Source organism: Eptatretus burgeri, chromosome 12, assembly GCF_056783735.1.
Source record: "Eptatretus burgeri isolate ZD-2024b chromosome 12, Ebu_testis_v1, whole genome shotgun sequence".
Classification (NCBI taxonomy): domain Eukaryota; kingdom Metazoa; phylum Chordata; class Myxini; order Myxiniformes; family Myxinidae; genus Eptatretus; species Eptatretus burgeri.
In genome coordinates this window covers 85,881,134-85,908,270 of record NC_140972.1, presented here as the reverse complement: position 1 = coordinate 85,908,270, position 27,137 = coordinate 85,881,134, and the positions used below count along the sequence as shown (strand labels likewise).

Genomic DNA, 27,137 nt, shown 5'->3' with positions numbered 1-27,137 from the left:
CAGGCTATGCTTGCCGCATCTCCACCAACATCAATAATGTTCTGCAGCTTAGCCTGCAGGTCCCCATCTCCACGGGATTTGGCCATTATCAGAGAACAGCCTCAGTGCCAGTGAGTCTAGCAGTTCACTTAGACAAGCTGGAAGGGATTGCAAGTAGCCATTGCACTTCAGAACTGGTCTCCTATAAAAGAGTTTCTCAAATGGTGGGTCATGACCCCCAAGGGGGACATGAGTGGGTTTCAGGGGGGGGTCACGAGCAGTCTGCACTCGTAGTTACACAAGTCATGGTGATGTTCCCAACAATTTAAGAATGTAAACTTGCATTCTCAATCTTAGTAGTGATCAAAACTAAAGACAGAAACGGGAGGCTTGATGTCGAGAGTGAGCTATGATGTTCGCTGAGTAAGACTTGTTCCTGAATTGATGTGTGCAAAAAGGAATAAAAATCGCCGATCTTCCAGCCTTTTTGTTACTCCTGCAGTCAGGATTGGCGCTAATGGGCCCAGCTTAGCTTTCCTCACCTGGGTTAAAATAAACCCAGTTAAGTGGGTTTTTTCAAAATCCACATTCCTGTATTTTTTTTAATCCTTGTAGGGGATACCACAGTGTTGCAGCGACCAACTACCAGATTGGATGGGTTGTATGGTAAAGCCAGCTAACAAATACTGTCCTATCAATCACCCCTGATATTAACTCATCCTGGAAATTCTTTCTGTTGGGCGGTCGCACACATTTCCACAAGCCCCCCTCCCCCCCTTCTCATAAAACACCCAAAATCATGAATCACTACTTACCTCCACTCATTTTTTCCTCTTTTTCCCCACCTGTGAAGCCAACTTCCACTTTCTCTTCAATTTCTCTTTCTCTTCGAACCTTCCGGTTCTGGGTTTGGAGTGTTGGCAGGTCTCCTTCGGGGCCACCTGCTGACTATCTCAAAGTTAAGTTTCCGGTTGTTATCTGTCCCGTTTTAACTGTTTATTTTCTCACCTACGTGTTACTGTGTTCCCAGTTCGGTTTTGTTTCTAAAAAAGTGTGCTATTTTGTGAGATTTCGTCGAACTTGTCTTACTGGGTTGTTTGAGGCCTATCCTTGAGGCTTGAGGCCTACCCTTTGTTCAATTTGGTGTACGATCATGTTTATTTGTTTTTTCTCCCCATTATCTTCAATTTCTATCTTTCCCACTTTCTTAACATCCCCCATCCCTCCCAACGAATCACTCGATTTCTTATCTTAAATAAAAAATAAATTAAAAAACGCGACCTTTCACTGATTCTTCCTCTTCTTCTTCTTCTTCTTCTTCTTCTTCTTCTTCTTCTTCTTCTTCTTCTTCTTCTTCTTCTTCTTCTTCTTCTTCTTCTTCTTCTTCTTCTTCTTCTTCTTCTTCTCCTTCTCCTTCTTCTTCTTCATCTCTTCTTCTTCCTCCTCTTCTTCCTCTATTTTTTTCGACAACACTTCCATGACAGAATCTGTTGAAAACTCTCAAACATTAATAATAATAACAAAAACGGTCTCTTATAATACTTCATCTTCCTCTTTCACACATGTGGTTTGCTGTATCATAATGCACTACTCTTCTGCTATTTAAACAGACTGCTCTCAATTCGACCTTTCCTTCATTCCTTGCCTAAAAAATCCAACTGTTACAGCATTTCTTCTCTCCATTCTCTGAATTCGCCTTTATTGCATCCCTCAAGAAATGTGTTTAATCGCATTAATGACCGAAAACTTAAAAAAAAAAAACCCAGTTTGCTATGAATGTTCACTTTCCATCAAACAGTCTTTTTTTTCCAACTTCAGTGCCAACTCACTCCTCTCACCCCTCACTCTCAAAGCAACCATCCCATTCTTCTCCCTCCAAGCCTCCCTCTCACCTCTCTCAAAAACTCCCCACCTTTCTCCCACCATTCATCACCCTCACTCATCCTTCCCAAAGTTGCCCCCCCTCCCATCCATAAAGCTCCCTCCTTCCACTGCCCTCTCACCTCCATCTCTTCACTCCACCTCTTCAAATCCTAAACTGCCTTCTTCTCCCTCTCTTGTCCCCCCTCTCCTCCAGCACCACAGAGCCTTTTCTCCTCCTCATCCGGCCCCTCCCCTAGCTATTCTGCAATCCCCCACACTCTTTCAACAACCCTCCTTACCTCCCCCTCGTCCCTTGTCCTACCATCCCCCTCCCCCACCCCCTGCACCCAAAGCCTCCTCCCCTACCTCTTCATTAAAAGTATGGACCTCAAATATCTGGGGCCTTCGCTCAAACCTTTCCAATCTTTCCATACAGGTTGCCACTGACAAACCAGACATAATCTGCCGAACAGAAACTTTCCTCCCCCAAGACGTGTCTGACTCCCAAGTATCTCTCACTGGTTACTCCCTCCTCCGGTATGACAGACCTGAGCCTCGCCCTGGTGGAGGAGTTGCTCTCTTCATCAAAGACTATTCCTCACTCTCCATGCACTGCTCTCACTCCCCCACACCCCCACGAATACATCTGGCTACGGCTTCCCCTCCACTCCCACCTCATGTTTATATGTGCACTGTACCATCCACCTCACAGTGATGACTCCATCTACACCTCACTATCTGAAAATATGGACCAACTTCTATCTTCTCATGCAAACGCTCTCTTCCTCATATGTGGCGACTTCAATTGTCATCATGCCAGTTGGCTAGGTGTGGGTACCTCTCTCACCTGTCATGGCACCTCAGCAAAAGCTTTCTGCAACTCATTGGGACTGACTCAATCGGTCAACTTCCCTACCCAGATCTCAACCAATGGTGCACCATCTCTTCTGGATCTGATTTTGACAAATTTCCCTGACAATATCTGCTACTCTTTCTCCGCTCCAATCGGTTCTTCTGACCACGTCCTTGTCAAAGTGTACATCTCTCTGGCTGTTATCAGAGAACCACCTCACTGCCGTCGAGTCTGGCATTTCACTGGCAGGGTCTTCAAGCAGCCCTCAAACTTATAGACTGGTCTCCTATCTCTACTTTCTCCAACATCAACTCATCCTGGGAATTCTTTCAAAGAAACTTTCTCTCGCTCATGCACAGATTTATCCCCTCTCGTCTTCAGTTGTCCTACCCTTCCTCCCGCCCTTGGTTCACTGAAGCTTGTGGTGAGGCAGTTGTCCTGAAATAACTTGCCTTTGCCTCATGGAAAGCAAACCCAACTGAGGGCAATCCCAGTTCCTTCCATAAAGCTCAGAACAAGTGTGTATCTACCCTCAGGAGAGCCAGAAAACAATATCTTTCTCATCTCAAGTCTGAATTCTCAAACCTCTCTCCCTCCTCAAAATCCTGGTGGTGTCTAATCAAATCTGTCTCTGGTGTATGTTCCCCCTCCATCCCCTCCCTTACCTCAAATGGCCGCACTGCTGATACCGCACGTGAAAAAGCTGAATGCCTAAACTCGGTGTTCGCAGCTAAATCTTGTGTACCCACCTTTCTCTTCCCACTTTACCCAGTCACACCCAACTGTCCCTGGATTCTGCGTCCTTTTCTCCTGACAAGGTGTACAGCTTGCTATCAAAGCTCGACTCAGATTCTGCAACCGGTCCAGACGGCATCAGCCCACGTGTCCTCAAAGCCTGCTCTTCTGCTCTTGCTCACCCTCTCTCTGTTCTATTCACCCTCTCATTTGCTCAAGGTCATCTGCCATCTGCTTGGAAATCAGCAAACATCAATGCCCTGCACAAAAAATGTGCAAAAACAGATCCCTGCAACTACAGACCAATCAGCCTTCTCCCAATCATCAGCAAGGTTATGGAATCCATCATCGCTTCAGACATCAAATCCTTCCTCCTGTTGGACAAACTGGTCCAACACGTGGAACATGTCTTTCAATCCGGACAAATCTCACACTCTCACTATGTCTCTTCGAAAGGACCATTTAGAACCCCCCCCCCCATCCATTTTCTCAACAATCCACTTGAAGAAGTCCTTTCTTTCAAGCTTCTGGGTCTCACTATCTGCCATGACCTTTCTTGGTAAAGCCATATTTCAAACCTGGCCTCCAAAGCCAGTCGCCGACTGGGAATCCTCCGTCGTGCAAAGTCCTTCCTCGGCCCATCTGAGCTCCTGACCACTTACAAAGCTTTTGTCCACAGCCTGATGGAGTACTGCTCTCCACTCTGGGCTGGTGCTGCTGCCTCCCACCTTTCTCAGCTTCACGCTGTGGAAACCAAGGCATTTCGGATCATTGGCATCTCCCACAATGAGGCTGAGTCTTTGGGCCTCTCACTCAATCACTGCAGGTTGGTCTGTGGTCTTTCTGTCTTCTACCGGTTCCTCTCCAGCCTCGCCTCCCCCCCTGCTCTCTCTGCGATTTGTCTCCACCACTTTTCTGCAGTGCGCTCAAGGTCCGCCAACAACCCCATTCTGGTAAAACTACCAAAATCACGAATCACTGCTCACCTTCACTCTTTCATTCCTCTTTTTTCCCATCTTTGGAATAAACTCCCTCACTCTATTTATTCCCATTCTTTCCTCCAGGCCTTCAAAACAGCTGTTCACCACCACCTCTTATCATCCCCCATCCAAATCCTCGACCTTTTCTTCCCCTGATAATCCACCCAAGCCCATCTCCTTCAAATTCCCTGCTTTCCTTCCTGAAAGTCCATGTAATGTCCATCTTCTATTCCCCATGTTCCCCATTCCATCCCTCTCCCTTCCACAGATCTCCTAATGTCTCTGTTCCCCACTGTTTTGTCCTTCCCACTCCCTCCCCTCTTGTCTCATGCCCCCCTTTATGTGTGTTGTGTGTTAGCTCTCACACGAGCCTCAATAAGGTATACAAAATAAAAAAAAATCATTCTTCCCTTCAGGTCTTCAAGACACCTGTTCACCAACATCCCCAATCCAAAGCCATGATCTTTTCAACTCCCGAAAAACACTACCCCCCCCTTCCTCCTCCCTCCCCACTCTCCTCTCCCACAAATTTTGCTTCTGTTTCCATCTTGTCCATCCCCTGCAATTCTTATTTACCCCTCATCATTACCTGCATCCTTTATTTGTCCACCTCTGTCTATTTTAAGGGGTGGGGGGGGTGCAGAGTGCCAGGGAAGAAACCATGATGTTGGCATTTTCCCCCCTTCTCTTTTTCGGTTGCTTTTGATATGTTGCGTTCTGATCCATTCTGTGTTCTCCATCTTCCACGGGCCCTGACTCTGTATACAAAAATAAAAAAGGCATGTATCACCAATCTCTCATAAGAAAGCCTGGAGTACTGAGCAGGATGAAAATGTTCCCAGTGGAGAGAATACATTTACTGCTCTGCAGGCTCCTCAAGATGAGGATGGCTGTGCTTTAGACCAACAGAAACAAGGTGATTTGAGTGCTCCTTTAAATTGGTGAATTAAGTGCTCCATATGGCTGAGGTGTAGATTGGGAGTTCAAATAGTAATGAGGGTATAGCCTTAGGGCATAAACTCTAGGTTAAGTCCTTGGTAAAGAGAATGAAGCTCAGGATTATCCTACTTCAGGACGCTCACAGTTCCAGGAATTATCATGCCAATTGAAGGCAGCTTTTGAAAGGACAATTTTTCTTTTGCGAAATAAAAGACTCGAATACCACAATAATTTCCTTATATTTGATCCTGCTCTTCAAATCACCTCTGTCGTGTTCACTGAGATTATGCAGGTCTATTTATCTACTTTTATCCTTCATGTTGGATAACTGTATGTTTATGTTGGTGAACATGTATGATCCAACAAAAAATTAAAGAGAGGTATGGCTTGTCACTGCAATTTACTGAACTAAGAAGGAATTTTGGGTCACAAGATTTCAATGGGATAGGGGGGATTTTAATTGCACTCTAAGTTCTACGTTACATCGCAATAGTGCTGAACCTCACCCTGAGTCAACTAAGCCCTTAGTGGAAGCTGTTCGACGATTTCTGTTGGATGATGCTTCGATGGTTCAGCATCCTGAAGAGTGTGGCTTTTAATGGCGTAGATGTGTTTGTAACATTATTACGTTCGCAAGGTTTGATAGGTTTTATATGAATAGGTAGATAATGGAGGTTATGAGAACAAATATTTTTCCCTCAAGTTTCTCAGATAAGTTTTAGACTGAGATCCAGACAAAGGTGGGGGGAAATGGGGGGTAGTGTGGGGAGAGGGTTGGGGTCTTCATATTGGAAATGAAATACAGATATTTTGAGTAAAACTTTAAATAAGCTATTCCTGTGAAATGGCAGGACCTCATTCACAGGATAGATCATTTTGTACATCTACAAACTTGGTGGGACAATGCGAAGGCACAAATTGCAGTGTTCTGCCAGCAATTTCAAATGTTGATTTCAGATCAAGGAAAAATAGAGAAACAAGTTTTGGAAGGAGAGATTACAAATCTACAGGAAAACTTAGCAACACATCCAGATGTGCAGAAACATGTTATTGGTCGAGAAACAGTCACTTCTGAAAGACATTGTAAATTATAAGGCCATGGGTGCTTTGATTAGACGTAGGATAAATCGCATCTTTTGGATCCGATGCCATCTTGGATCTGATGTCGAAAAAAAAAAAGACGTGCCTATGTATACCATCATCTGTTGGCTTTGTGGTAAGTACGAATAAAATCGGTCCACACATGGACAAGATATGGTTGTGGACGCACGCACGCACAGACACGAAAATCGAACCCAAATCCATAAGCCTCCATTTCGGACTTAGCCCAATGGGGGCTCGTAATATTCATACTTTCCTCTGCTTTTAAAAGTCTGAATTGTATTTGTTGTATTCATTGTATTATTCAAAGTATTCATTGTAGCAATTTAGTTGACATATACTTTCCAACTTTCATCTAATTTGTTTTATGAAGCATGTTTTTGTGTCATGTAGCATAAAGTTGTACATCATAGCAATCTCACAGTGTCTCATGTGTTCTCCAACAGATGTGTGCCATGGAAAAATTGGATGCTTTTTTTTTATTTCACCATGAAATTTCCATCCCTCAGCCAATCAGTAAATACTTCATGCTATTCGCCTCTTGTTAAATTGAATGGAATGGAGCTCAACTAGATTGGATTTTGGAGTCGGTAAAGTCTTTGCAGTCTGTCAGTGTTTGCAGGCTGTCTTGTATGGAACAATGAGGTCACATACAACCCCAAGACACCGGTATTATACAAAACACTAGTATAATAGCCTGTCAAAAATGACAGGTTGGAATTATTTTATTCGAAATATTCAAGGAGACTGGAAGATATGATGTTTTGTACAAGAAGCGTTATTTTAAAACACGACATGTATAAATGTGATCCTATTTTATTTATCTTCCGGGTTGTTTTAATTTTGAAGGTACAGCCTTGTGAGCATGCCAAAGTGAGAAGCATCAGCCTAGCATTAGGTGTGCTTATAATCTTCATTTGTTAGACATCCTGCGGACATAAATGAACACTCCTTTTACTCTGCGCTCGTTATACATCATGTGCAGCGAATTTCACCTCCCTGTGCCTTGTGTTTATTGTATTTTTTTTTTAAACACTAATGTAGACTGCGCTTGAGGCCCGATTGCAAGTCACCATCAACATTTCCAATATATAGAGTCGAAATTACTGTTTTATGAAAAATATTTTTTGAGTTTTTTCTTTTTAATCCTGAAAAATAGACCATCGTGAACACACAGTCATGTGAAAAGATTGGTCTTGAAAACCCTTCTTAAATCGTCCTTACAAAGGGAGACAAACAATCACACAAATACACACTGCGTTTTATATCGGTCGATTGAAGAGTGTCCACTCACCATAAGTTGGGCATTAGTCTGTGGTCTTATATGATTCCGATTATCTGCATCAGAGCTTGTTGAGAGAACCAGGAAAGAGCAATTTGGAGTTTCACAATGCGGACCAAGAACACAATGGCTTATTCTTCTCAAAAACACTGAGGGAACTTTAACATCTACAAGTAAAGGCTCGCAGATGGAACAGCTGGTTTAACTAACCCATCTGTACTCTTTGATACAATATTACACCTGTGAATAACCAAGATGACAGTTTATAGTCAAGCATGGAATTTAACCCAGATTTGGTGGATCAAAGGTGAGTCAACTACCCTGAGCTGCCTTGTCAGTCAATCCACAGAGTATGTTAGCACCTCAATTTCCTTCATACTGGTGAGCTCACTGGCACCCTGATTCCACATATAAATCCTGTCATTCCACATCCTGCAGCTTGCTCTGCATTTCTTCATGCAAGCTCAGACTGAACTGGCTCCACATTGCTTCTGACAAGGGAGTAATGAAACAGAGAGATGGATGTGGATCCTCGAGTGAAATTGTGGTCAATTTGAGACTAAAGCGTCTCTCTTCAATCGTACCGTGTTATCCGCTTCTTACATCCGTAATGGACAGCATACCTGCTTTTTTTTCATCCTTTACCCAGATGTAATTTTACCTCCCCCTTCCCTAAAAAGATGCCCAATTCTGGAATTTTTTCACTTGCTGAGATCTCTTCAATTTTGCCATTATTTATGTTAGATCAGCTCAAAAACGAAACTTTTACATCATTCCATAAAGACCATAAGGCTTTGGAATTGTATATGTGTGGGGTACACATTCAATGATATTTTTATTTATTTATTACAATGATGATATACAAGTGAATATGGAAATGCTGAATAATGTCAATCATAAAAATCAATGAAATTTAAGGAAGGACGTATCTCAAACTTATCCGATCGTTTCTGATATAGAGGTTCCACAAGAGAAATGGTTCCAATGCCACAAACTACTGCACTGTCACATGCATGAAAGTGAACCGGAGCAAGAATTTTGTGAAAATACAAATTCGACCTTGCTTTTGTGGTTACTGTGCTGACCCTTGACTCCTGTGTGGTGTGCAATCGCAGTGGCACCGTTGGGGCTGCGTGCCTCACCCCCACGCGGGCTTGGAACGGAGCTTATCCTCACACGGCAGGTCCAGCTCCACTGGCGTGCTCCCACAGACTCCTATGGATCCATTGTGCACTACGTAATCTACTACAGCCGGCATGGAATCACCAGGTTTGGACGGGATATCACATTTTGGCTCTTCAAAGTGGTTCATTCAAGGGGTTTGACTCTGACATCTTCAGTAATGGTTGGGAAATCTGGGAAACCAATTAATTCAGCAACTGTGACAAAGTAGTGGGCAGTCAGAATTGTTAGCTCATGCTTCCAGTGAGAGCTTGCCATTTTAAGTCCCCAAAAATTAGATGACCCCACCTTGTCCAAATTTCATAATTGACATGTATTTATTGCTACAGGTATACAGATGTTGGACAGATTCAAAATAAAAGATTTTGAAGACACATGTGCATTGTGAGGTGGCCAACATGAATTTATGGAAAACAGAAATACAGACACGAAAGGTTGCCTCCTTTACTTTCATAAAGTAAAACATATCAATCTATACCGATAAATGTCAGCGTGTGTGTGTGTGTGTGTGTGTGTGTGTGTGTGTGTGTGTGTGTGTGTGTGTGTGTGTGTGTGTGTGTGTGTGTGTGTGTGTCCTCAAAAATTCCAAAACCATTAAACCTAACAGCTTAAAACTTTGCATGCACACAAAGAAAACTCCAAGAAAGTGCATGAGTGAAAATTGGGTGTTTGGGTAAATTAAAACACCCCTTTTGAAGATAATTAATGGCCTAATTTAATTATATCCTTTATCAGGCATCATTTTCAGCCACTATGCTCTCTGAGGTCTAAAGGCGTATCCGAGGTTACTTCGCTGGGTCTGAAGCCGCCATGCTTTTTGGCCTCCTCAACCATGCCTTGACTTGGAAAAGGCTGCAACGGTTTCTTTACGATAAAGTTTTTTTTTCACGTTCCTCACTCATATTATCAAATGCCTGTTCGTCATCGCTACGGATCACTGGATATATCGCTTTTGTAAGTACTATAGTTTTCAAATTAGGAGTGTGGAGCAATTTCATGCATTATGACGATGCAATTTCCCACGATTTACTCTCACGGGCTAATTAAAGTATATCATCGAAATATTATTAAGTCTTTGAGCATCGGATATTGTCCGGATAATTTAAATTTATTTACATAGTTTAAATCCAAATAATTTTATAGAAATAACGAGTCTTATACCAAATCCCAAATGCCTATTTACTTAAAGCAAGCAAAGCTATGTTCCCTCCTTCTCCATATATACACAAGAAAATGTGAAATTTCAGACATTCAATTTGTCTTTTTATACTGTTGGGAGAATTATATTGAGGAAACAAAAAATTTAGAACGTAACAAAATTAACGAGCTTCATTGAGCAAAATTATTTAATGCATTCAGTGCAAGACCTCATGCCCTGCTCCTCAAAGGGACTGCTTATCCATTGCATCCGCAGGATCTGTGTTTATATTTTCAGAGGTTTTGTGAGGTTCTCCACTGGGAATCAAAGCAAATCTGGTGAACAACAGACGTTTTAATACAAAGTTATAACCTTTGTGTGGACTGCAAACCGATATACCTAGCGACACATGCACAGAGGAGCAGGCAACGTGGTGGATTATCTGCAATGTTTATTTCAAAGGTGATTAAATTTTGTGATGTCTCCACATTTGTTCTACGTTAAACACCAGCTCTTTTGCAGATAAAGTCATTGTTTCAACGAATTCATTTAATTTCTTTAACCACTGCAGGCACAGTGAAGACCAGCTTTAAAGTTAAAGGGATCCTATATGATATGCTGTATAATATTTAATTTTTATATTGTATGCTGCAGCCACAGCCTAGCCAGCCATTCCGCATCAACCATTTAATTGGAGTGCTTGCTTGAGTGCTTAAGCCACTTGCCGAGCACCCTACAGTCGATAGCGGCACTGTGTTGCGTCTTTTTGAGCAAATCGTTCACTCACTGTGGGTGATTTTGCCGCACCACAACATCCTGAGCAAGTGGCCCGTGCTCGGTCATCCTGATTGAGTGGCCCGTGCTCCGTTGTCCTGAGTGAATGGCCCTTGCTCTGTCATCCTGAGCGAATGGCCCGTGCTCCGTTGTCCTGAGTGAATGGCCCTTGCTCTGTCATCCTGAGCGAATGGCCCGTGCTCCATCATCCTGAGTGATTGGCCCATGCACTGTCATCTTGAGGAAGTGGCCTGTGCTCCATCATCCTGAGTGAGCAGCCCATTGAGCGAGCGGCCCGTGCTCCGTCATCCTGAGCGAGCAGTCCATGCTCCGTCTTCCTGAGTGATTGGTCTGTGTTCCATCACCCTGAGTGAGCGGTCCATGCTCTCTTATCTTGAGTGAGCAGTTAGTGCTCCATCATCCTGAGCAAGCGGTCCATGATCCGTCATCCTGAGCAAGCGGTCCCTGCTCCATCATCCTGAGCGATTGGTCCGTGCTTTGTCGTCCTGACCGATCGGTCTGTGTTCCATCGATCTTGAGTGAGTGGTCCGTGCTCCTTCATCCTGAGTGTGCATCCTGTGCTCCATCATCATGATCGAGCATCCCTTACTCCGTCATCCTGAGCGAGCCGTCCGTGTTCCATCATCCTGAGTGAGCGGCCAATGCTCCGTCATCCTGAGTAAGCAGCCCGTGCTCCATCATCCTCAGCGAGCGGCTGGGCGGTGTTTGTCTCCTAAAGCATCTGGACGTGTCCGGACAGGATTTTGTCTCTGGACAGCATGGCTCCGAACGCGTCCGGGCGTTGTGTCTCCATACGCGTCTGGGCGGTGTTTGTCTCTGGACGCGTCTGGGCGGTGTGTCTCCGTACGCGTCTGGGCAGTGTTTGTCTCTGGATGCGTCCGGGCAGTGTTTGTCTCCGGACGCATCCGGGTGGTGTTTTTCTCTGGAGGCGTCCGGGCGGAGTTTGTCTCCGGGTCGTGTTTATAGTATGACCGGTAGAAAATAGATTTCAGACATTATTTTGTTTCCATCTTCACTGTTATTCTATGCAGAATCATTTTGATGAGACGGTATGAAACGCTTCACTACACGTCTGCCTTCCTTTTTCCCACCCTCCTCTTTCCTTTCCCCTCCACGTCTTCACTCTTTTCCCCCACCACCTCCCCTCCCCCCTCTCTCTCTCCCTCCCTCTCTCTCTCTTTGCCCCTCATTTTTCCTCCTCCCTCTCCTTCCCTGTCAGTACATTGCTTTTTCTAGATATGCTGGAAGGATAGCTTCGAGGTTTGCCCACCCATTTCTGAGCTTTCCAGCCTTGGTTTGAATCTCAGCCCAGCTCTAAACTGTCATCCTGGTGTTTCATATGTACAGTTGTCCATCAGTGCGTGCCTTCCCTCAGAAGGGCATTAAACTGGTTGTCCCATCTGTGAGATGTGTTGTTGGGTACCCATGGTGTGCTTCGTGAAGAGTAGGCAAGTTATTGCCGGCACCATGGATAAATTCAAATTTCCTGCCTTGACCGCAGGTAGAAAGTGGTGTGATCTTCTTGGAGGTTCCTTGGCACCAGGTCACACTGCTTGACATCTAAGAACATAGTTGCTGCGATCTCAGAATGCTAAACGTATGACCCGTACTCCAAGTGATCTGCAATTTTTTTATTGTTGCCTGTAACTGTCAGAAGTTGTATTTTCAGTGCTTTGTGTAAATATTTACTTTATTGTTCCTCCTTGTTTTTGTTCATATAAACTTCACTCTGCCACATACTCCGCTCTACCTCCCTTCTTTAACTTTACTCTATAGTTGCTCTGTTCTGTTCTTTATTTAACTTGGTAACATGTCTTTCCCAATGCTCTTACAACAACCCCAAACTTCATGCTCCATGTTTCTGTCTTTAACATGCAAGGATGATAAAAATGTCTTCTCTTGACGATCACACAATTATTGTTTGTTGCCCTCATCTTTTCACCTCTTCCTACACTCAACAATATGTTCCCTTACAAGGAACTAGCACCACAAGATGAGGCCATTAAGCCCATCAAAGCATGTAATATTATTGCCAACCTATGCTTGTTTGTCCATGCTCTATTCTTTTAAATGCTGAGCATCAAACAAGGAAGCAGCATGTACCATATTTGAAGTCTTTGGAATGACTTGGCCGAGGTTTGAAATGCCAGCCTCCCAGACTCGGAGCGGATGCTCCAACCGTTTACACCACTTCTTACACCTTCCTTCTTCCTGATTCAATCACAGTCATGTCACAACTTCAGACTCGCGCATACAGTCCTCGGCAACTGCACACACTCGATTATACCTTGCTTAAATTCAGATGGATGCCAGGCTCAAATCCACATTGCTGATCTGGGTTTACAGAAATGTGACCAGACCAGATGTGAGTACCAGATTTGTTCCTTCTCACCCCATCTCTTCCCACCTCATCTCTTCTCACCTGTCCCGACTCACCCCATCCCTGCTCACTCCTCCCAGTGTTCTCCTGTATGTGCTCCCCACCTCTATTCCTCTGGTCCACCATTATCAGAGGTATGTACTCGAACTGAATGCATCTGTCCATACAGACTGCTGCAGATAAAACAGATATTGTACATTTCATGGAAACATTAAATTCACAGGATGTCCTAGACGTTTTTGTGTCTCCCTGGTTATTGTCTCCTTCATTCTGATGTGCCTGATTCCCACACCTATGATGATGTTGTTGTGTATGTTCCTTCCTCCCTTCCCCATAAATCCTTCCCCTCACTATTTGCCCCCAATCCCATGGATTACATTTGAATTTCTGCACCTCTCTGGAACAATGTATTGTTACTTTTTCTGGTCAACAAACCCCCAACTCCGATGACTCCATATAAGAGGCTCTCTCCGCAAACATTGACATTCTGTTCTCCTCTCACAACAGTTCACTTTTCCCAATTTGTGGAGATTTTAATATCCACCATATCGGGTTGGTTTGGTATTCATTAACTTACATCCGTACATGGTCTAGCAGCTGTCATTCTGTGAAATGACTGGACATACTCATTGTATTTCTCTTCCCACATGTATCTCCCCCAATGGCAACCATTAATTACTGGACATTGTGATGTCAAACTATTCCTCAAACATGCACTGCTCCTTCTCAGCTTATATATATATACTATTTTGACTACATGTTCCTTATGGTTAGGGTGGCAGGATTGGGATCCAAGGGTCCTGTGCTCAAATCACACTTGGCTGTTGAATTAATACCAGGTTGGGTTGACTCAGCCTCTCATCCTTCCGAGGGTGGTGAAATGAGTTCCAGCTTTCCGGGATGATTGAGCCATTCGAGTATCCTGCGTCGGAGTGGCGACCCATCCAGGATTGTGCCCAATCGGCCAGAAGACTGCTTTTGCAGCACCGACACTCTGCACAGAGTATGGTCCCAATAGATGGATGGATGGCTCTGAATATAAGCTTTTCTGGAATTTCTTCTGCAGCGGACTAACTTCTCTTCTTCACAAGTTCATCCTATCCGGCATTCAACTTCTCTGTCCATCATCTCAACACTTGCAACCCTTGTGTGTGGTGAGGAACTCTCAAGAAAACAACTTTCATTCTCCTCATACAAAGTAAACCCCACCAATGTTAACCTGCAGTCTTTCCATGCAGCTTGGAATAATTGTGCACCTGTTCTTTGATGAGCCAGGGGCCCAACATATGGCTCACCTGCGATCCAAATTCTCCAGCCAATCACCATCCACCAAGGTTGGTGGAAGATGGTCAAATCTGTCTCTGGTACACATTCCCCTTCCATTCCTTTCCTCCTAAAGGACGGAGTCATGTTGGACACTGCTCGGAAAAAAACTTAAAAGCAGAGTTCTTGATGTATGTCTTCACTCAAAAGACCAAGTTCCCAAATCCACCATGATATTGCTTTTATTTTTTTTCATATGCAGCCTATACCTACTGGTCACTTCATTGCTAGAAGCACAGCTGTGCTGCTGATGCAGTGCCTTCTGTTTCCAGTAAGCTGGTACTCATTTTGCTGACCTTGGAAGGATGACAGGCTGAGTCAACCCATCTGGTGTTTTTTTAACGGCACAACAGGGGCTCAAACTCAAGACCCTAAGATCTTAAGACAGCCACCTTAACTGTTAAGCCAACACCAGGCTTATGAGTTAGTAATCTAACATGTTTAAGGGTGAGATTAGCTCTTTCATATAGAATTTGAATGTAGTTTGAATAGTAATTGATTGAATGCAAAAGCACACAACAGGTAAGCTTTATTGTGACAGTTGGAAGAAAGGATGGACAAAGGACTTGGAACATCTTGCCCATGTGAGTGCATAAAAGGAATTTCTGGGGGGAATAGTGGGCAGTGTGTAGTTTTAATTTGGAAATGCGACTGCTGTCCAAGTACCAGAGCTGTTTCTCTTTCTGTGGGTGTCCAGAAAGAATTCTCTTTGGTGCAATATGCTTACTGGGTGAAAGCTCATTGACTAACTCACCAAGAATACGAGGTGTAACTCGGGAGTGGAGTTATGATCCATTGGTGGAGCGACATGACTGATTCCTGACTTTGCGATTAAAGACATTATGCATTTGCACTCGTTGGCTGAGAAGGATCACAGAGACAGCTGGAGAAGTGGCTGGGCTGGCATGGCAGAAGCAAATGCTGTGCTTGCATCTACAGCCATGATTGCCACTTCATTGTATTGGCAAAGTGCCAATCATGGTATTTTGCCAATACAACTAAGTCCAAAGCACAGCTGAGATGACCAGTGGGGAGGGTGCCAAGCTGCCCACAGACACAGTGGGAGAAGATCACGTTGTAGCATTTAGGAATCTGTCGGTGATGAGCCATCACCTGAACAAATTCATTCCAGGGAAGAGTGGAGAGCTCCTTCTTTAAATGCGAGCTTCAGCGGTGACCACACACTCTCTCCCAAGTCGTGTGTTCATGGCGGGTGATGCAGTCTTGGCTGCAACCACTTTTGGACCCGTGACATTCCACCGTCTTCCAGCCACAGGTGGTTGCAAAACCACTGCAAACAAGGCACGCCATTGTTGCACGGTCGTTTGCGAAGTTACACTGCATCACGTCTTCGATGCTTTATTGTCCACGTTGTCTTTGTTCTTCTGCAGTACGAGTCGGACATCACTGCTACTCATTGCACCATCTTGTCCATCCAGCAGTTTAATTCCTTTTCTTCATTAAAGTGTCATCCTCCAGAGACCTATGCAGAACGTATATGACGTATGCCACCAGGAAGGATGCTTTCGAGGTGTGAGATTGTCACCATTTGTAAGCCTGCTGCTAAACATGTAGAGTTGAAGGTTATGATTAAGGCTTGTGGGTTTCTTGGTTCTATTGTGAAGCCATTTTGAAATGGGATTTTATAGTTATACAATAAAGACATTTATTTATGTAATCAGGTGCTGCAGCGTGATGTGACGTCCATGTGTCCATTCGGCTTGCTACTCCATTCGGCAAAATTAATTCGGTCATCAAAGCCACCCAATTGACTCTGTAATTGGGGTGTAGTTTTACTGTTCCTTCTTCTTGCTTTCCAAAAGCCTGTTAGTCCGTTTAAACACCAATTCACAAGACAGCTCAGCATTGTCTCCAAGCTTGACATGTCAATGATGCTATTCAGTGCCGAGCTGTCAAAAAATTACTTCCAATTGAGTGAATGTGTGCATCTCTCTCAATGCCACTGACTAAGATAGTGAATTACATCTATTTGTGACAAACTATCCATCATAGTATCATGAGTGAAAAAGCAATATTAATGGCCTGTGTTTATTTTTTTTGTTGTTAACTGCCTGTCATCCAGTTTAGCTCCTGCTGTTCTTGCAGCCCTCTGAGTCTCCCCTACTGTAGGATATACATGGGGTTTTTTTTCTTCCAGAAACCCCCTCCTGGTTAAACTCTTAAAGTGCAGGATCACCGCACACCTCTCTTTGGTTCCTCTTTTCTCTCACTTGTGCAATTTCCTTCCGGAGGTGGTGCAATTGCATTCTTCCCTCCAGGGCTTAATGAGGCAATGCAATACCATCTCAGTCATCCCCATCCTTACCTGTCATATTTTCTTCCCAAATTAACCATACCTCACTTCAACCACTTTATTTAAAGTTACTCTGTTCTCTCTTTCTCTTTCTCTGTCTCTCCCCCCCCTCCTCTTTTGTTGTTTATTCATTCTCTTGCTCATTTTGTCTGTTGGCAACCTCACTGCCCCATGAGGATTGCAGTTTTACCCGATGTCACCTTACTCGAATATGAGCCGAGATGTTGTACAAAAATACTCTTCTGAGCAGTTACTGTATGCTGCCAAATAGTTGCACACATGGCTGGATTTACCATGTGGGGGGGCCGTGGGCACAATGATTGTGGGGGGGGCCCAAAGTTGGAGATTAATAGACAACTTAAATTATAACTTATTTTTCATCAACAACTGAACTTGTATCTATAAATTTGGCAGATCCTGATCAGGAATGATTTGGCATACATGTTCACAAATTACAATTAAATCTGATAATATGACAAGATGGACAGATTGTTATTGATATGGCTGATGACTTATCTATGAGCTGATGATTTATCTATGAGCTCATTCTAAAATCAAATCACAAAAGTGCTGATGCTACAAGAGTAAGAGATAGAGATGGACTAATATAAGAAAATAACAAACGACGCACTGTCATTAATCATGGAGCGAAGATGGTTCTTGATAAGCTTGAGTTTCGAAAACGAGCGCTCTCCAAAGCAGTTCGACACCATCAGTGAGAGGTAAATCCGAAGCAGCACTTCCACGTTTGGGAAAGTATCGGTGAGTTTTCGCTCGATGAGAAAACTGTACGTCTCGACTTGAGTATGGCCCGAATCTGGCTCTGACTCCTTCATCATGGCTTGGAACTGAATCATTTCTTCTGTGAGGTCAGGTGATAGATCTTGCCGATACAGCTCGACGAGCTTCGAGCATGACTCTCAAATCTGCTCCACTTCGAGTTGAACAAGAGCACGCAGGAATCCAAATCTGTCGCTCATCTCGCTGTAAGCGTTTGTACGCTTTTCTAACTGCGACAGCAGTACGTCGATCACTGCAACGTATCCACTGATGTGAAAGGACTCCTTGGTGTCTAGTTCTACTTTTGGAGTGTGTCCCTAGTCCAAGGGAGCGAGGCGGACATTACGCTTTCATCTACGCGATCCGCGAGTGAATTCCTCCGTACCTGAGCGCTCAAGTCCGTCAACAACAAATGTATCAAACTGATCGCGTAATGACTGCACGAAGCTCGCCGGTGACTTGAGGAGCTGCACGGCTGTGTTGAGATCGGTACCTTGTGACTGAAGGGTTTTACTCGTACGATCAAATCTACCAAGGACAGTAGACCAGAAACCAGCATCGAACCCTATCTCGAGCATGCACATCGTTTGGTGAAGTGTCTCGGCGGTGTTTCTTGTTTCACTATTCAGTTGTTCATCGTTTGCGATTTCATTGAGGACATCCATGATTTCGCTGTAACCATCTAGAAGAGCTCGGGTTGCATCAGAATGAGCCGACCAGCAAGTGTCGCTGAGGCGCTTTGGTACTTGCAGACCTTTGGCTTTCAGGGCATCAAATAATCTGGCGTAGTGTAACGTGGAAGTTGTAAAAAATACATACACTTGTTCCACGAATTCAAAGAATGCTGCTGCAGGTCTACAGCATCCCACGGCCGACTGACCGACTAAGTTCAGTGAGTGCGTCACGCATGGCACAAATATTGCGAGAGGGTTCTCCTGTTGGATCATTCCCTGCATCCCATTGTATCGGCCACTCATATTAGATGCGTTATCGTAAGATTGTCCTCGGCAGTTAGCGATGTCCAACCCAGTGGATCGCCTGTTTGTGCAGGAGTGAAAAACTCTGAGATTTTCTGGGTCTTGTCGACGACGGCCTTGTGTCCTTCATCTTTTTCCTTGGAACGTTTCCGCTTTTGCGCACCACTGTCATATTTCCGTGGAGCCCTGGATTTGTGCCTGTCATCACCGAAGCCGCTCATTGTGGTTTCTGCAGCTGGTAGGTACCGAGTAACCGAGATATTGTCAGAGTGCACGTGGGACGTACCGCAATCACGAACAACAAGTATGTTTCACAAACCTGGAACATAGAAAGTCACACCGTGTTACTGTGCTGTGCGCGCCAGTAAGCAGGGTACTGAAAGCATTCCCTGCCAGCCGCAGTTTCAGTGTGTACAATACTACCCCTGCCGGCCGTGTGCTGTGCTGGCCTGGCCTACTTTTACCACATCGATTTTCACCTTTTCACCTCTCCTCTGACTGTACCGCTGTATTCCGTCTGTGCTTGCTGGGCTCTGGCGGGCAGTGCCGTAGTTAGTTGGTCACGCTCAACCATCCGAAGCATCGATGATCGATCCAAAAAGGATCCGAATGCGGGCCCCCAATGCCCGAGGCTTGCCCCGGGAATTTTTGACCACGTTGGATCCGTTCTGTGGACCGTGGAAGAAACGGCTTCAAAAAGCCAAAGCTTGAAAAGGACCCTCACAATGACGGACAATTTTGAAAAGATATCCTTACAAAGAGTTTACAATCTTCATTCACCGACAATAAAACTTTAGAAGCACATTTTCAAGGGATTTTCAAAATGTCATCGAAATTGTGGGGGGGCCCTAAATGTGGGGGGCCCCGGGGCCATGGCCCCACCTGGCCATCCCTAAATCCGGTAGTGGTTGCACACTATGGGCTGTCTACAGTGGGTTTGATACCTGACCTGACCATAAACGGTCTGATCAACCGTGCTTCTCAGGCAGGGAATTGCATCACAATTTTTGCTGTCCTGAGGATTCACGTTAAGCTGGCTACTCTTCTGCTAGCATAAGTTCGTAGACAAAAATTCCATGCTCAGTCTTTCCTGAAGAGCATGCGAGTTATCGCTGGCACCCTGCATGAATTCCATAATTCCTGCCACCTTCAGTTGAACATTAGGCCTGGGGCAGCCAGTTCTTGAAAAACAGCAGCCAAGAACATTCTCCAGTCGACAACAATAATGTGGGAATAATCGGAGCCATTGAAGAAATAGTCACTTAGTTTTGTGTAAAATGACCACAAGTGACTTTCACTTGGGACCATCCTTTGTTTTCATTTTCATCAGTATATACTGGACATCTAGTTGTATAAAAGCCCATCAAAATGATGGGTTGGAATTATTTTATTTGAAATATTCAGAGACTGCAAGATATGATGTTTCATAACAAGAAGCGTTGTTTTAAAACACATGTACAGATGTTACCAGCTTTTCTTTATCTTCTGGGACGTTTCATTTTGACGGTACAGCCTTGTGAGCATGCCAAAGTCTGAAGCCTCGGCCTAGCGTCAGGTGTGCTTATATCTTCTTTATTTATTAGGCATCGTATGGGCGTAAATGAACACTCGTTTTACTCTGCACACGTTCCACATCAAGTGCAGCGAATTTCACCTTCCTGCACCTTGCGTTTATTGTTATTTTTTAAACGCATCTGTGCACCGCCTTTGAGGCCCGGTTGCAAGTCACAGTCTACGTTTCCAATGGAAGAGAAATAATTACTTTTACGAAAAATGTTTTTCAAGTTTTTTTTTAATCCTCAAAATTGATCGTATTGAACACACAGTCGTATTGAAAGATTGGCCTTTATAACCCAACTTTACTTGGCCTTATTAAGGGGGACAGACAAATGGCCAAACACGCAAACACACACTCTGCTTTATATGGGTAGATAAGTACCATTGTTAACGTCTTTTCAAAGCATCCGTGCTCAACCACAGTCCTCTACGACGCTGGCAGTTTATTCACCTTAATATATATTCCAACCAGTGTGATGCAGATATATCTGGATCATGCCACTGACCATTTCTCATCTTGAAAAAATAATCCATGACAAGTGAACAGAACGAATTGTGTCAAACAGGCAGGGACATGTTAGTCATCCACACGTAACATTATTCAAAATGTAATCTGCATCCTGCTCGTGCTGTTAGTGATATGACCGAGATGGACCATGATCCTTTTCTGGCCGGTTTGGAATATTTTATCGTCATTTTTGCACTTTGCTGAGCCAGCACTTGATCCTCATGATTTAACGACACAGCCGAATGCATTATGCTGCACAGTTGGGAGCTGTGCACGCTTGATTTGTTGACTAGAAATAAAATGCTTTTCGATCAGGATTCAGGTTACAGATTATATAAACGATGCGCATTTTATCTGCCTCTTACAAAGTAATATTTTAAGTGATCGGCTGGCGTCGGTATGCACAATTTTTTTTGTGTAATTGCATCTAGCCTTTATGCCTCTCTTTTATGTGCTTTCCATATGTATATAGCTGCCAATAAGTATGGGCTTCATGAAAACATTTCCACAAATCACAGCAATGTTGGCAGGTGGAGAAGTGGGGGAGAGGGAAGAGCATGGGAGAATGCAGGATGCATGCCGAATGACACTTTTACCCATTCATGGTGTGTGTCCTAGAAAGGGCAACCTTGGAAGAGAGTGCCTGGAAGCATTCCTATTTTATATTGTAATTAAAAATGAAATTGTATGGCAGGTTGTGTGTGTGTGTGTGTGTGTGTGTGTGTGTGTGTGTGTGTGTGTGTGTGTGTGTGTGTGTGTGTGTGTGTGTGTGTGTGTGTGTGTGTGTGTGTGTGTGTGTGTGTGTGTGTGTGTGTGTAAAAAAAAAAAAACAGACGATAAAGGTGAATACAGATAAGACTGCAAAGTGAAAGCATGATCGGTCAACGATAAACGTGTTTGTGCCACACCTTATATTAGTCGACACTACCGACTGAACCCCAAACCCGATATTTCCCAAATTATGTACACACGCACACACACATCTGTAGGGTAATGTTAACATTGTGCTATATATTTTATCTGTTTATTGTAAATGCATTGTTATTAAGGATGTTTTTTTTCTTTGTGTTGATCCCTCGAGATATGTGCATGCATGGTTTTTGTAGATAATGCTGAGCTGCCAATCAGCTCCTTCCTCAATATTGTGAGCTGTGTTTGCCTTTGGAAGCCCATGGTGAATCACACAGAATAAACGCTCATTGTCTCGTGTGTGCAGCTGTCAAGTAAACAAAGTTTGGAAATGTTAGACTCCTGAATGATTCAAATACTTCATGTTGTTGAAGGAATACAATTTCTACAGAAATGCTTGCTCTTTAGAGAAATGCGTTTTGCTTTCCTTGCACATGCTCTCCGAGCCCACAACTTACACACTTCATTTCTAGACTTCAGTTGTTACAAAATTTTGTCATTTCACTTTCTACAAGTGGAGACCGGTCCTTTTGATCAAACACACACATTTTAAATGACTTTCTTGTTCTTTTGATAGTGAAAAAGTTGTTAACTTTATCAGAGACATTAAATTGACTTCAACCTGAAAGTAATTTTAGATACTAATCAAAAGTTCTCTTTAGTTCACCAAGCCAACTCTTACAAACGCCTAACTTATAATGGTGTATATATATTTTAAATTATAATCACACTTGTGTATTCATTCAGTTTCACAGACTGTGGTTTGTATTGCAAAACGAAGATGCTTAATTTTCTCATGAGTCCATGTTGTTTTAGCTTGGTGTTGGCTTCGTGGTTAAGGTGGCTGGCTTGGCACCTAAAAGTTCTGAGTTTGAGCTCCTGCCATTGAATTAACACCAGGTGGGGTTGACAGCTTGTAATCCTTCCGAGGTTGGTGAAATGACTACCAGTATACTGGGGTAATAACCATTTGGGGTAACCTGCGTTGGAGTGATGACGACCCTTCCAGGACTGTACTCCTTGCCAATTGAAACTGCCTCAACAGCCTGATGTGCTTTTATGATGTGAAAGGAACAGTATTATTATTATTATTATTATTATTATTATTATTATTATTATTATTACATGTTATTTTACCAACTACTCAAGGTTAAAAATTAATATTAAAAGTAAAAAAAGCCAGATACACATTGACATGGAATGCCTTGCATGCGAAGCACCAATCTGACAGTGTACAGTCGAGTTTAGAATCCGACCTCGGCTCGACCGATCAAAAGGTAGATGTTGTTGGTAACTAGCTAGTTTTTAAATAGGAAATTAACATCACAATGTGTGCACACGTAAGTATTTGAAGCAATAATCTGAACTCACTCCAGAATAGTTCACAGTTAAACACTGTAATGACAGTTGTTTAATCAGCCTGAAGATTGCCTGTCAGAACACAAGCTTGATCTCTTTGCTATTTCCTGCCTTTATTCACTGGATTGTCCCTTTTCTTGTGTTTTCCATTCCATTAATTCTGCATCATTCATTTTGCCATATTTTTCGATCAAAGTAAATTACTGCACATTTCCATCATCACCATCATTTCACCATTATCATGGATCAACTTGGGGTTTTTTTCTGTCTGTTCCTGGTTCGTTATTATTTGGCTCCTGTTCTCTTAACCTGCTCCAAGTTATTTGAGCATCTTGTTAATGCGTCCCGAGTTCCAGCAAAATGCCCAAGTTACAGTTCCTGCATAAGAGATTTATAAAAATTACAATTCAGGATAGTAAACGTGAATCAAGTGAATTACAGTTATAACTCGAAGGGCACTCGATAGCACATACCTCCATCATGTAATGTATGATCCACAAGAACATATCGGACCCAATATATTTTTGAAATATCATGCTATATATCGTTTTTGGCTTTATCTCTTTAATAAATAACTTTAATAATTAAATAATTGTCTTATCTAGATCTGGTTTCGGATCATCACCAAAATTGAATCAATTCTTCCCAGTGGCACTCCCAACCTGTACACCAAGTTTTGTATGAGTCCATCTATAACCTTTTGAGATATTGTGCTCTATATTGATTTTGGTCCCATTTCTCAATGGTGAAGAATCACTTTTAAAATTCTCCGATCCGGATTTGGATCTTCTCCAAAATTTAGCATTGCCGACCCTGGCTGGTCACCTACACAGCCCAAAAAAATTCAAAACCATTGCTCGTAAAACTGTGGGAAAAATCAGGTGACAAACAAACAAACAAAGCCAAACGCTATAGACCAACATACTTAGCAAAAACATTTTTTCGCCAAGTAACAAACAGACAGTTAGGGGTGAAAACATAACCTCCTTCACCTTCAGTGGCGGAAGTAATAACAACACTAATGATAATAGGACACCATTGATGTTATTACAAAACAAGTAAGACCACACGAAAAATATCCCATCTCCCTAAGGGTTTTTTTTTGTCCTCCTTGAAAAACCGACGTGTTAACGTGTATAAATAGCTTGTCGCGGCATTTCGTGAGACAACCCTAACAGAAGTAAGAAAATATTAGAAACCACAAACAAATATGATTACATTTTTAAACAGTTGCTACTGCTGTTTAACACAAAAATGAAAGAATTACCCACCCAGCTTGGCAGCCCCGCTCAACTGCACCTTATACTGTAAGTTTAACGCAAGTACGCACCCGAGGGCACGTGACCCCCGCCCCAACGCCCCCCCCCCCGGCATGGCCGTCCACACATTGAGGGGTCACACGAGGTAGGGTAACCCTGCAGAATTGGCCGTATCAAAAGGCATTTGCGGTTGCCTAATAATCCACTGGCGCGTGGAGTTATCTGTGCCCTGCAGCCAAAGGACTGGTTGTTCAGGAGGGATCTGAATGCTTCCCCTTGTGGCAAGCCTCAAAACCTGAGTCTGCAACATAGGTGTATATGCATGTATATATATATATATATATATATATATATATATATATATATATATATATATATATATGTATACGTATACACATGTATACGTATACACATGTTTACGTATACATATATATGTATATGTATATGTATATATATATATATATATATATATATATATATATATATATATATATATATATATATATATATTATAAGTACATAAGACGCACCTCCTGATTGTTATGGTGAGCATTGCCGCAAATTATGTCTCACACGGTAAAACCGCATAATCTGCACAGAACAACCATCCATCTGCCACTCAGGCTAATGCAAACCATTCAAGCAGAAGACATGTGATGTGACCAGTGGTAAAATCAAAACACGAGGAGTGTGACGAGCACCCCACTGATCCCCATTGGACAAAGTCCACACCAAAGCGTCAGCCCGGTTACTGTCAGAGACAAAGATTATTCGGTCATCATCAGTTAAACATCAAACAGAACCACCGATTTGGATTTCAGGCTTATTTTGACCTCATCTGGATGGTATACCGATAAATATCTAACCAATGATGACATCTAATGAGGGCCATATCATCTTTGTCTCTTTGACACAGTCACCTGGCCAAAGCCGCTGTGTTGGAGGTGACGCTTTCGTGTTGACTGTCAAACGGGGATCAGTGGAGTGCTCGTCACACTCCTCATGTTTCGATAAATGTGTGTGTGTGTGTCTATAATATATATATATATATATATATATATATATATATATATATATATACCACTTCAGAAATGTACAATGTTGTTTAAAAAAATAGTATATGTAGATATATATTTATATATTTATGTCGTTTACTTAAAATATATTTTCCAATAACAATATCGTATCTTTAATATGGCAATCAGTATTTTTAAACAGGTTTTGAGTCCATGGACAGTTAAATAAATGCACATTGCTACGTGGTAACTCACTACCACATGCTGTATTAACTAACCTAAATAGATTTGTGTGAAAGTCCTGTTAAATAAACCTTTTTTATTGGTGAGTTTTGTTTTTACATACTGTAGTATAGTACAATAAAACAATATTTATTGTTTAGTAAAGTTTGCTGCAGTGCTTTTGCAAAGAACTTACTCAATTAAACAGGAGTAAGTTTTTCTCGTGGGATCCTATCCTGATATTTATCGGTCAGTGATCTACACAGCCCTGGAAGCATGTGTTTGCCACTTGCATGGGTTAGCAATCTACTTTTAAAATCTTTCCTTGCTGTATTAAGTCTATCATTAATATTGAGCAACCTCCACCTTTTATATGTGAATAATTTGCAGTATCATTGTGAAAATCCACTTTCAGTGATTACATATCTCAGCACAGTAACAATTCATCCTTAATAAAGGTAAAGTTGGTTATTGGTATGTATATGATATTCATTGTATTATTAACTCTTGAATTACATGGAGATTACAACATTTTATTTTCAATATTACTTTGAACATTGTTAATATACCAACTGCTAAATGTCTTTTGTAGTCCCTGGCTCAATAAAGAAAGAAGGTACTTTGCTCTCATGCTGGAGTGCTGACCTAATAAAGCTCCTGCCATATGATGAATTCACCTGACTTACGGCTTGTGTGACCTGCATGTGAGCCATTTGATTTGCCTATATATGCCTGTCAGTAGAACTCATGGGCAAGTGCCAACAAGGCCCATAGAAACTGGCTGTGCGGCACGGATAAAAAACACATTCCAGGGTTTTCCTTCAGCTCACTTTCTTTCCTTCCTTCACGACCATAACATGCGCATTATATGGCACATGTGATCGTCTATATTTGTCAAGGTGACAAAAGTGAGCCAAAGGAAATCCCTGCGTTTTGTTTTCTTATCATCAGGTCGGTCGGTGGGTCCTGATCGGTGGGCAAAACTGAATGATTTAAAAATTGTGCTGAATTTGTTGAATAGTTTAAAGACATTCAAATCTGGGATGACAAGATAATGCTGTCATTTCATGTGGTTTTACTCTTCACAAATGTCCCAGTTGATTTTGCCTTTAAAAATCATTCATGGAGAATTTAAAACGATCCAATACGATTGGAAAATGACCAACCCAAAACAGCTGGCTAACACCAAGCGATGTCTCCAGTTTTCTGGAGACGTGTTTGGATAGCATGACTTTTATGTATTATTCAGCACATTATAGACAGATGGAATCCTATTTAACATGAATGTAATGTTGCTCAACATGAACATCTCATGCATGGGTGGTATCATCATCCAGGGATTTCATAACCAGGGAGATAAAAATGAGTACAGAATGTATTGTATAAATAATGGGAATCATCAGAGTTTTCTCCACAGCTTTATATTAAAAAGAAAGATGAATTTCACAAAAATGAAACAGCATCCACAGATGCGTTTCTGGCTCCCTGGCCACATCAGCACAGAGTGGACTCCCGCAGTATGTCAGTCATTGCCGTACCCCCTGACCAAATTCCAAATCCTTACTCGAACGTACATAGGGCAATGTATCAGTGGTGCAGCCACACCCTCAGCAAATGATGTTACCCGCAGCCATAATATGCTGCATACAAAATAAGAAGAAGACGAAGTGGATTCCCCTCAGATAG

The 27,137-nt window shown here is 42.7% G+C and overlaps 1 protein-coding gene across 1 annotated transcript in view; it reads left to right on the top strand.

Annotated features, from left to right (window-relative positions):
• Positions 1-27,137, top strand: part of LOC147016037 (neogenin-like) — a 557,153-nt gene that overhangs the window by 364,993 nt on the left and 165,023 nt on the right. The window contains exon 8 of the mRNA XM_085849139.1: positions 8,848-9,001. Coding sequence (XP_085705265.1) covers positions 8,848-9,001 — 154 coding nt within the window. The remainder of the gene's footprint in view (positions 1-8,847; positions 9,002-27,137) is intronic.